The sequence below is a fragment of the Elgaria multicarinata genome, chromosome 1 (genome assembly GCF_023053635.1).
Source record: "Elgaria multicarinata webbii isolate HBS135686 ecotype San Diego chromosome 1, rElgMul1.1.pri, whole genome shotgun sequence".
NCBI lineage: Eukaryota > Metazoa > Chordata > Lepidosauria > Squamata > Anguidae > Elgaria > Elgaria multicarinata.
Genome location: NC_086171.1, coordinates 172,727,460 through 172,739,927, shown reverse-complemented (window position 1 = coordinate 172,739,927; position 12,468 = coordinate 172,727,460). Strand labels below are relative to the sequence as shown.

General features: G+C 41.8%; 1 protein-coding gene across 1 annotated transcript in view; it reads left to right on the top strand.

The window, feature by feature from the left end:
- The window catches only part of KCND3 (potassium voltage-gated channel subfamily D member 3), a 364,787-nt gene that overhangs the window by 340,076 nt on the left and 12,243 nt on the right, over positions 1 to 12,468 (top strand). The window contains exon 5 of the mRNA XM_063143105.1: positions 7,483 to 7,575. Within this exon, the coding sequence (XP_062999175.1) occupies positions 7,483 to 7,575 (93 nt within the window). The remainder of the gene's footprint in view (positions 1 to 7,482; positions 7,576 to 12,468) is intronic.

Genomic DNA, 12,468 nt, shown 5'->3' with positions numbered 1-12,468 from the left:
GGGAAATGACATGGGGCATAACATATCTGGAATTGGGGTGTCTTTACATCTCCCAAACCAAGCAAAGTTTGGGGGTATAAAATGTCCCCAGAGGTTTCTCCAAAGAAAACTGAATTGGGAAAGTAGGCTTAAATACTATGGGTATCAGTAGGTTAGCACAAATACTGGGATTTCATTGGGGAACATTTACCTCATCAGAGACAGAGTTCTTATAGGGTTAGAACAAGTTAGTTCTTAGCAATAATAAAGTTTTACTTGACTCCTGCTTTTTGAGGATCCCCCTCCTAAGAACACATCACACCTCACCCCATTCAGCAGGGTACAGCATTTTCTGAGGGTTGGATGGGCTACCGTGAGAAGGAGAAATCAGGGAAGTCCTCAGTTGATGCAGAGTAAATCTGGATCCAACCCCACATAAGCATGCAGCTTTCTACATGAAAGAGACTTCCATGCTGGGATTTTGTAATGTGACAAGTAACACTTGGAAATATGATGAGGCAGCATTAAAAGCCCAGCCAGGCAATAGAGTCAGCCACTCCAGTTTGCTAGCCTTCACCACGGTCCCTGAAGCCAGAACCACTCTTCTGTCAGTATCAGGCCCAGTCCCCCTGCTCTGGATCCCAAATCAGACCTGGAGCCTGAAGAAGTAGTAGACCAGCCAAGACAAGATGTGGAGGAGGAAAGTCTCCAAGACTCTCCAGGAGTCAAGGAGGAAGTCCAGGCTTAGAGATTATCCTCCTCCTCCTCCCTGGGAACTCAGGCTTTGTTGGAGGGGGAGGTAGCATCAGAAGTGACCAATCCCAGGGTCCATGCAGAGTCAAGCAGGTGAAGTTGAGAGGAGGTGGGAGGCGGTCCTCTAGGCTAGCCACTCACCAGAGGTTACAGCTTAAAGACTGTCCCTGAAGCTGGGGCCTGTTAAAAGCCTGTCAGGCATGGCAGGAAACTGTCCATTTAGTTAATAGGTAACTGCCTTGCTTTTTTAGGCAAATTAAGTTTAGAGGGTAGGTCCTAGCATTCACACTCCCTCCAGGTGTGATTGCACAGCAGACCTCTTTATAGTCTCACATCTCAGTGGGAGGGCTTGGAATCACAACACTTCTCTGTTCCTAGACCTTTGGTTACACTGTCATTTGTGAACAAATTCACTGTGTGAGCCAAGCGAAAGAGCAGACTTCAGCATGAAGGCTCTACCCATTAGTTGGCCTCATAGAATTAGTTTCTGGAAATCAATAGTGACCTATTCCACAGGGAAATGCACGTAGTTGAAGACTGACCAGCTTAGAGCACATTGTAAGTGCTATATAAGTTATAACAGAGAAAAACATTCTGCAGTTGCTGAACAATCTACTCCAAAACCTGCAAGCATAATAAAAGCGATATATGGAGATACTACAATAACCGTAATGATGATAATCACAATTGCATTTTGTAATGAATCTGTAGACAGCACTGGGAAGGGATTCCCTAAGACATCTCATTGCCAAACATCAACCAGAGTTGAAGGCACTCTTTTGAACACATAATTGCCATTTGAATGTATCTAACAGGGTTTGAAAATCTCAGCCACTGAACATAAATAAAATTGATGGCAGTGATCACAGAAGGCATGCTGTGAAATTGAGGTGGAGTTCAGGGTCAGGGAGTTTAAATTAACCACACACACACACACAATTCTTAGCAGTGTAGTTTCTAAAGTGACAACCGCAGAAAAGGGGGAACTAAAGAATCATGTTTTCAGTGTATCAAAAAGACCTGACAATCTGCTTCTCGTTAGCTGCTTTCTCTCTCAATTTGAGCAAAACCTGGCCCTCGAACTAAAAGAACAAAGATGAGCTCAGTCCATTCACAAAATCTGGGCCTCTGTAATACACACAAAAGCATATCAGCCAGACATAATGGGCATTTTTTAAATAGGTGATGTCCTAATTAAAGCAGCATTATTGCCGTATTCCAAGAAATGGGTCACCCACAGTAGATAAGCTGGCGCATTTTATTGCACTTAATCAAGCTGGTGAAAATGTCTACTTCTTCAAGTTTCAAGTGCAATGTCTGAAGATGTCAAAATATAATAAACCAAGACAGATAAAGGAGCAATGTTACTGTTTTTGTTAAAGTTATAGGCGGTTTTTAGGAAGTTGAGACTTCTATTCAGACCGTTGGTTTTTACATTCCCCATAATTCCACATTTTATAGCCTGATCCAATGCTTTGTTCCTTGATGCTTTTAAGAGGTTCCTAAGGAGAAGGCCAAAGCAGACATGGAGAAAGCGGGTCTATGATCCCCCCCTGGAGAAAGTGAAGCAGAAGTTGAGGGGGCAGGATTGCAATTTGAGATTGATAAACAAATGGTCAAAGTACACCTAATTTCCTTGAATGAGTTCAAATCTCCAGGGCCCGATGAACTGCATCCTAGAGTAATGAAGGAGCTAGTGGAAGAACTCTCGGAACCTTTGTCTATTATCTTTGCAAAATCATGGAAGACGGGTGAGGTGCCAGATGACTGGAGGAGGGCTAACGTTGTCCCTATCTTCAAAAAGGGCAAAAAGGAGGAATCTGGGAAAATTCTGGAGCAGATTATAAAGAAGTCAATCTGTAAACACCTTGAAATCAATGCGGTGATCACTAGAAGCCAACATGGATTTGTCAGGAACAAGTCCTGTCAGACTAATTTGATCTCATTTTTGATTGGGTAACCTCCCTTGTGGACTGTGGGAATGCTGTGGATGTCATATATCTTGACTTCAGCAAAGCTTTTGACAAAGTGCCCCATGATATTCTGATTAACAAACTAGCTAAAAGTGGGCTAGATGGAACAACTATTAGGTGGATTCAAAGTTGGCTACAGAATCGGACTCAAAGAGTACTTATCAATGGAACCTTCTCAAACTGGGGAGAGACAACGAGTGGGGTACCACCGGGATCAGTCCTGGGCCCAGTGCTCTTCAACATTTTTATTAATGATTTGGACGAGGAGGTGCAGGGAATGCTTATCAAATTTGCAGATGACACAAAATTGGGTGGGATAGCTAATACCCTGGAAGACAGAAACAAACTTCAAAGTGATCTTGATAGGCTGGAGTGCTGGGCTGAAAACAACAGAATGAAATTTAATAGGGATAAATGCCAAGTTCTACATTTAGGAAATAGAAACCAAAGGCACAGTTACAAGATGGGGGATACTTGGCTCAGCAATACTACAAACGTGAAGGATATTGGAATTGTTGTAGTTCACAAGCTGAATATGAGCCAACAGTGCGATATGGCTGCAAGAAAGGCAAATGCTATTTTGGGCTGCATTAATAGAAGTATAGCTTCCAAATCATGTGAGGTACTGGTTCCTCTCTATTCGGCCCTGGTTAGGCCTCATCTAGAGTATTGCGTCCAGTTCTGGGCTCCACAATTCAAGAAGGATGCAGACAAGCTGGAGCGTGTTCAGAGGAGGGCATCCAGGATGATCAGGGGTCTGGAAACAAAGCCCTATGAAGAGAGACTGAAAGAACTGGGCATGTTTAGCCTGGAGAAGAGAAGATTGAGGGGAGACATGATAGCACTCTTCAAATACTTCAAAGGTTGTCACATGGAGGAGGGCCAGGATCTCTTCTTGATCCTCCCAGAGTGCAGGACATGGAATAACGGGCTCAAGTTAAAGGAAGCCAGATTCCAGCTGGACATCAGGAAAAACTTCCTGACTGTTAGAGCAGTACGACAATGGAATCAGTTGCCTGGTGAGGTTGTGGGCTTTCCCACACTAGAGGCCTTCAAGAGGCAGCTGGACAACCATCTGTCAGGGATGCTTCAGGGTGGATTCCTGCATTGAGCAGGGGGTTCGATGGCCTTGTAGGCCCCTTCCAACTCTGCTATTCTATGATTCTATGAAAGAAGTGAGGCAAGGAAAGTATTATGACCCAAATACTGTCAAACCCCAGAGAGCTGCTGCCAATCAATGTTTAGGACAATGAGCTAGATGACCCAATGGTCCAATTCTATTTCCTAACTTCGTCACCAAGTGCTAGGCAATAGTGAACTAGTGAAATACTGGTGAAGGGATATTTCAGCAGAGCCACAGGACTGTAAACACAGCCATGCATTGAACAGTGTGTTACTTTGGCTGATGCGACAAAGAGCTTTTCTACATGAGGCTGCTAATTGGCTGTTAATCCTCTGTACCTACTTTCAGTTTTGTCACAGCGCTACATGAGGAGTGTTTTCTTTCCTGTTTTTCCACTATGTAACCTCTAGGTGGCACTGTGGTATGGCAGAATAACACTAAAACACAAAAAGAAATTGCACGTTCTTTCTCTTCCACAATTAAATGCCACATTTTCCCTACTCTAAAAAAGCTTGTGGAAAGTGCTGGTTAGACACAGCAAAGAAACTGGAGGATTATAATGACATCTAAGGAACCCATAAACAATTGTGAGTCAGGAAGGATGAGCACAAGATAAATGCTTCATGTAGAAAAGCCCAAAGACCTATGATTGCGCCACAAGAGGTAAATTGAACTGACTTCACAATTGTTTTCTGAAGGAAGGCATGGGACAGTTTCCTCAATCTGGTGACCCTCCAGATGTTTTGGACTACAATTCTCATTATCCTTGACCATTGGCCACACTGGCTGAGGCGGATGAGAGTTGTAGTCAAAACATCTGGAGAGCATTGGGCTGTAAAAGGCTGGCATAGAAGCATATGGACCTGCCTTATACTGAGAGAGACTTAGCCAGGTATTGTCTCCTGTGGAAGCAACTTTCCAAGGTCATAGGCAAAGAATTCCCCCAGTCATGCTGCCTGAAAGCCTTTAATTTAGGGAAAGTCATCCAGACGTTTAGGCTAAAGAAGCTATCCAAGGTGCTGGACCATATCCCCCAAAAATGGCACCTTGGATAGCTCCTTTACAGTTCTGGATGGTTTTGACTGAAACCCAGAATGAATTCACAGCCTCACCAAAATGGAGGCACAGTGGGTGGAGAAGTCAATTGATCTGGATGGAAGTGTTCAATTAGTTCTGGACAGAATTGCACTCCCTCTGACAGACCAAGTTTGCACCTTGGGGATCCTTTTGACTCAGGGCTACCTATGGAAGCACAGGTGGTGATAGTGACTAAGAGCAGCTTTTACCAAAAGAGGGGTAGATCTTGACTCAGTTACTCCTGCTCTGATTACATCCAGACTAGACTAATGTAATGTGCTCTCTGTGAGGCTGCTTTTAAAGTTGATTAAGAAGGTTCATCTAGTTCAGAATGAAACTGTCCTGATGCTTTTTGGAGGCTAACCATCTGGAACATATTACACCGATTCTGTATCAGTTGCACTGGTTGCCTACTCATTTCCAAGCCAGATTTAAAGTTCTGGCATTTACCTTTAAAGCCCTAAACAATTTTGGACCAGGTTACTTGAAGGACTGCCTGCACCCATATAAACCTTCCCAGGCATTAAGATCAACCAGGGAGGCTCTGCTCATAGCCCCCCACCACCACCATAGGGTCAATGATATTGGCAGGTACAAGAAACAAGGTCCTGAAAATGTCATTATTCCAGGAAGCCTTTTCTTAATGACTAGCCATGGTTTACTGTATATTTTGCATCTTTTAAAATCTATTTTAAAGTGTTTTATTCTGTTTTTATTTTATCTTGTACACTGCTCCGAAATTTTCAATGGGGAGCAGTATATAAATATTGTAAGTAAATAAAATAAATAAATAAGGTCTTTTTGTTGGTGGGCCCACATCTCTCAAATTCCCTCCTTTGGGGGGTACCTTTTGCTCCCTCCCTATTTTCTTTTAGGTGAGCTCTAAAGCCTTTTTTATTTCAATCTGCTCTTTTGAGCAAGGAAGATCAGCTCTATTTTAAATTAATACTGCTCTTTGCTGTTATTTTATTTATTATTTTAATTGTGATACTGTCAGTTTTAAGTTGGTTTGCTAGTCTAATTTGTTTTTATGCTCAACTTTTAATCTTTTTATATATTTTAGATATTGGGTATTATTTTGAAATTATTCTTATCCATTCTGAACTGTTGTGGGGAAAGATTATCTTTTGAAAGATGGCATGGGCAAATAAAGAAATAAAAACTAGAGATTCCAGGGACTGAGCTGAGAATTAATTCAGGCAATGCAGATCTATTGCCATGGTGTTGTGGGCCCTGCCCTTAGATGGACTTTTATAGAATCTCAGGCCAAACCATGCAAGCATGATCAAAAATAAAAATAAATGGAGGGAAGTAACAAAATATCTTTGGAGTGGTCATTTGGACAAAGCCCTCCAAACTGTAACAGAATGCCAGTGACATAACGTTGCTGTAGAGTGTTGGAGAAATGTGGCTTCCTTTCAACAAACACACCAGCTGGCTAACAAAATATATGTTGATCCTCCACAATGATGGAGCAATAACCATAAATGTATAAAAAGATTCTGTGGAAAAGGCCCTTTGTTTCCCTTTGGACAGGAATGAATAGCAATCCCTCACACAGATGGAGGTGTGAAACATCTTGTGAAAAAATATTTGCTCTGCATAAGTGCCAACTTATTCATAAGCGATGTATCTATCCACTTAAAACTGCAGCCCTTCACCTCTAGCGTGGGCTGGGATTCTAGCTGTCCTGAACAGATGAAGCTACTTGTTATCTGTGTATCTCTCCAACACACCTTTTGTCCACATCTCAGATCACGCACTAACAAGCAGCATAGAAAGGCTAGCTTGTTAGCAGAATGGAGGTGTGTGGTGAATGAGGACTGCTGTCCATAGATTATAGCATTCTTTTGTAGGAAAATAACGGCGAGTACAATTATTTCCCCCTTACATTTGTCTGAATTGACCCCTTCCCATTTCCTCTCCCACCCCATCAAAGATCATGCAACCTGAATGAACTTTTACATTGTGCTTCATTTACAGATTGTAATAGGTGCATCACAAGAAAGTGGAGGCAAAGCTGGCCTAATTGCACAAGCAACTTGAGTTTACGTAGTTTGGGGTGGTGATATTTTTAGGGTGCATGTGATTTGAGAGCTGCACCCCAGCCTTCCCTACGACATTGCAAGGGATCTAGGCTTGTACCTTTGGGGTCATGTAATGCAGCTACCTGGTGTGCCTTGGAAGCCCAAAAAGCAGAGGCAAAGCCTCAAAATGATGCTCAAAGGATTTGTTAGACATGTTTAATGTGTTTTAGCATATCACATTCTTCAGAGGCAAGGAGATCTTAGTCTACTTATTGTAGCAGCAAGGAAATAAATTTGTTGACCATCATCACTCTTTCATAAACAGAACTTTTTGGTGCTGTCCTTTTTTTCTTTTCTTTTTTCATCCACTACATGTCTTGGCATTGGCTGAAAGGATTGGGGCTTCTTATCCCACTATGATTTAACCACCGTGGGATCACTTCTCAGATCTTTGTCTTACTCACCTTTTCCATGTTGCTTTTTCAAATCAAGAACATGGTTGACTTTCTATCTGTGCCAATGGTCTCAAAATGCCTTTTCTGTCTTTTAGGGGTCTATGCAAGATGAGCACAATATCAGCAAAGCCACTTCGATAATAGAGAGTCAGCATCACCACCTGCTGCACTGCTTGGAAAAAACAACTGTAAGTAGGAACAGGAAAATGTCTAACTTTGGATCTCGCCCTCTGGGGGTGGGCTTCAGTTGAAGAAGATGTGGGGATGCCTTGGACACAAGCATATAGATATAGATATATACCTGGTAGACCATTTTGAAATGTAATGTTGGATGTCCAGTACCATATAAACAAAAAATATGTTACAACAAGAAAGGGGTTTACGTTTCTCATGATTCATTTCAGTCAGCCAATATTTAGCCAAAGCCTGATGCATTTTGCTGCTGCTGATAGTGTTGATAATGATGATGATTTCATGAAATTACAAAAGTACAAAATGAGCATTACAAAATACCTATCAATTACTAACATTAATGAGAGGGGGGAGAAAGATCAAACACAGACTTTTAAACCCTATTTTATATACATTAAGATGCAAATTCATCATAATGCAAGAAACCATCCCCTATTCTACCAATTCTTAGACTTCCTTTAACATAGCGTTGGCTCCCACCATTTCAGACATTCTCTCTCTATATTTTTTCCACAGTTCCATCTCTCCAAATAACCCAGTTAACTTAGCAATCTCCATTGATCCCATGACTTTCTAATCAGTTCTACTCTACTCTGACTATGGTTAGTTTTCCCTTTCTCAACATGTCTCTCTCCTTTCAAAAGCCCCACCCCTAATGACAGACCTTGTTGCCTAACAGGTATTGCTACTAAGAATTAAAGGAAGGAATGCTCAAGATTTGTCCTCACTAGTAGTTTGCAGTAACTTGAGATGTCTGCAAGGCACTTGAGCTGCATTGGCCACCAGCTATCACACCCTGGAATCAGAGCAGCATGGGATACTCAAACTGAAACTTATACAGGGCAGCATCCAGTGTGGCGCTACTGCTAATGTAAATTATGTTATGTTAGAGTAAGCAACCTCTATTGCAGTGTCAACAGCATTTGCTGGCATGACAAATTCACCATGCCAGCAACACTATTGTCATTGTTTTAGAGGTTGCTTACATTAGTGCAACATAGTTTGTACCAGCGGCATGTCACATTGGATATTGCCCACTGTTTAGAAGATGGGCAAGTGCCTCCATTTCAGCTTAACATGAAATAATAAGGGTTGTATCCAATATTAGTTTAACTTTAAGTCCTATTCATTTCAATGTAGGACCAACATTGGATACAATCTATAGTGAATGGAAATCCTGTAAACAGAAGACTTTGGCAGTTGTCTGAGGTCCAGCAAAAGAGAACTGCACATGGAAGCAGGCTTCTATGTACCTAGCCAGTGCAAATGCACTTCCAGATGTATCCTCATTTGTTTCATATTGCTCATCTGGGCCCCACTCAATTGGCTGGATGTATCATTTGATGTGCATCGTGATGCTCATCCCCATTCAAGGTCAACGGGTGTTAGATGAGAATACTCACTCATGACTAAAGCTACATTGGGACTCATCTCTTTGTTGTCTCACCCCCTGACTCTAAAGATAAAGGTTATTATCAGTCTTTTGCTACCCGTACTTCTGTTGTGCAGTGTAGCAGACCACCCTAAACTCAGGCTGTATACAAGGAGACAACTCAACTCATGGTGGGTGCAGAATGCACAACCCAATGCTGATCTTGCTGTCATTCATTCCAGTTGTAGGGTCAAGTCAAAGACCACCACAGCCAGAGGCATGGCACATGTGGACTGCAGAGATTGATGTGTTGCATGAGCATGTTCAACCCACTCCATAGCCCAAAATAAACTCTACTGGAATGCCTTGGATATCATCTCAATGATGAGTTGTAACAGAAAATTAAAAAGAGACATTTTCATAAACAGGCATAATGGTGCAGTTGTGTCATTCTTGTTAGAAGGTGAAAGAAATAGCAGGATATTTGTCCCTGAAATAAAGGTTGAGGGTTGCCATCCCTGAAAGACGTGTATGCACGTTTGACTTGATTCTCTAAGCATTCTTTAAAAATCAAGGGAACATCATTAATGGAAAATCTGGACTTAGGTCTCATCTCAGCTTAGTTTGTGATTTGGTCATAGACAAATGTCTTTCCTCAAATGCAAACCTTCTTATTTATATCAGGTATTACGTGATAAAAGTAACCCCATTGCCAACTGTGAGTGAATGATAACAACAAGAAAGGGAATCCAATCCAGTTGTAATGAGCAGGTGGAACAATTTTCCTGTGGATTAGTAAACCTGTCCCTAGTGCTACAGTAATGTTCAAAATAAAGCCATAGAGAGGGATAGTACACGAATAGAGACACAGAACAATCAAGGGAAATGGTTACATCTGGTTGTTTGCGCAAACATTGGTCTTTCAATTTACTGTCTAGGCGACTGAATTATGAATCAGGAAGCCCTCTGTTTACACTTCAACCAAGAGCTGAGCCAGTGTGGTATAGTGGCTAGAGTGTTGGACTAGGACTTGGGAGACTCAGGTTCTAGTCCCCATTCAGGTGTGAGGCTCATCGGATGACTTCGGGCCAGTCACTGACACTCAGCCTAACATACCTCACAGGGGGTTGTTGTGAGGATAACACACCATGGGCTAAACAAGTAAGAGCTCATTAGGTATCCTTGGACACCCTTTTATCACTGCCCCCCATCTCCCATATGGAAATAATACTAGTGACCTTCCTTACAGAGTTGGTGTAAGGATACCTGAAATAATATATGTAAAGTGCTTTGGACACTATGGAAATGCTATGTTTACACTGAACATTTTACACAAACATCAAAGAAAAGGGGGAAATAATCCATTAAAAATATTATAAATTTTACTCATCACTTATGGGTGTCTCCCAATAATAAATAATTTATGCAACAACAGGTATCTAAAATGTGACAGAAATATTAGCCATGTAGATAAATACAGGGCCAGTCTGATGTCATAGTGAATAGAACTCTGGATACTGAAGAGACCCGGGTTCAAATTCTCTCTCAGCCACAGATCGTGCTGGGAGTCCTTACACAAAGTGTCTACCTTACAGTGTTGTAGTGAGGTTCAAATGAGATATCTACACACATGCTGTCCTGACCACTATGGAAAAAAAGTAGAGTTAAAATAGTGGTAAAGAAATCTGGTCATTATTTATGTAAAGCCTTTTCAGACAACAAACATGCGCAGAATCAACATGGGGAGAGGGCCACAACACGTTGACCCTCAACATCTGAGCATTTTACAAACAGACCCTAAGCACACGTGCAACAGACTCTGCTCAGAAAACTTGATGTTTGGATGGATGTAGGATGCTGATCTGGGGGCCAGAGGGCAGTCCTCTTCCAAACGTTGATTCTACATATATTTGTCATCTAAAAAGTCTCAAAGCGATGTGAAGCTACTCAGTGGATAACAGTGGATTCAAATGTTTAGTAGTTGGATCATTTTTAGTATAATATTAAATGGGGAAGGAGCTAATTGGTTATAATTGATGACCAAAATGTATATGACCTATGTTGATAGGAATTGTAATAAATTATTCACCAGTGCTCCTGCATCTATCTGAAATCTTAATGGAAATAAGCATAATATTACATCAACAATAGGGGTGGGGGAGCTGTAGAATCAGATATGGCCAATCAGTGGTAAATGGCTGTTTGGTTATTGCGAAGGGTGCGTTGCCAACCTAAATCATCTATCATTTTCAACGCAGCGATTGCCATTCAAGGACTGACATGCAGCATGTTCAGTGTGTGTTTTTCAGTGCACCCATCAAAACAGTTCAATCAGCATTTTGTGCTGAAAATGCATGTCTTTCCATCATACTTAACTGATTAACAAAGCATCAAACTAACAAAAGAAATTCTCATCGTAGCCTTTGAATTCTTGAAACACCAAAAGAGTCATTTTGCAATGTCACAAAGTTGCCAGTGGAATGAGGAATGACCCATACATGAAAAGTTTCCAGCAGGTTTCAAAGGGCAATTCACCTTTCCGGAAAAAAGCAGGCCTCATTTTCATGGTACTGTTGAAATTTCAGGGTTACGATATCTGAGCTGTTATGAATCATGTCCAAATTCAGTGAATTCGGTGAAACAAAGCTGGGAAGTATTCATATTTAGAGAATAAATGTAAAATAAATAAATGCCATGCCAATTGGATACATGTTCAGCCTTTTATCCTGTTTGTTTGTTTAGCTGCTCCTGGGTGCTTCCAGATGAAGGGCTGTAACCTAAAAGCAGAATTTCCACTGACTTTCACTTGCATTTTCTTGCTGTGTGCACCTCAATATGTTCGATCCACACAGTGGGTGTGACATAGCCAAGCGGATAGCATCATCCCCTTCCCTTTCCTGACCCCGTAGGGCTCAGCATTTCAGAATGCCCCCACTCCAGCAGAATCACATTAAAAACAGGTGAACACCTGTAAGAGGACTAGCCTTACAGTCAGATCCTACATTTGTTTACTCAGAAGTAAGCAATGTGTTCAATGGGATCTTTCCCTGCTTTGTAGGCTTGGAGAAGCCTCAGTAGAGGGGGAAGGCCTTGATTTGCAGGGTGCAAAATGACTTTCAAAAGCTGGAAATGTATGGAAAGGGATAGAGAAAGGAGGATCATCCAGCTTTTCCAAGAGATTTTTTTTCTGACTGTGAGTTTTTCTACACAAGGTTGCAAGGGGGGGCGGTTAAAGCAAATTTTCCAACTGCACAAATGCCCTGTCAGACCCCCACCCCACTTCAGCCAAACACATTATTTCTCCTTCACAACTGGACAGATTATCACCAACACTAGTAGCACCTAGTGACAGATTGACAGGGCCACACAAATACCCAGGAAGGGTGACAGACCAAGAGAAGTACACCACTGGTTGTCACCTACAGCCCCCAATTGAAACCACTGCAACGGATCATCAGTGAACTCCAACCCATCATCAACACAGACACTTCTTTCTCACAAGCCTTGGAAGTCAGAC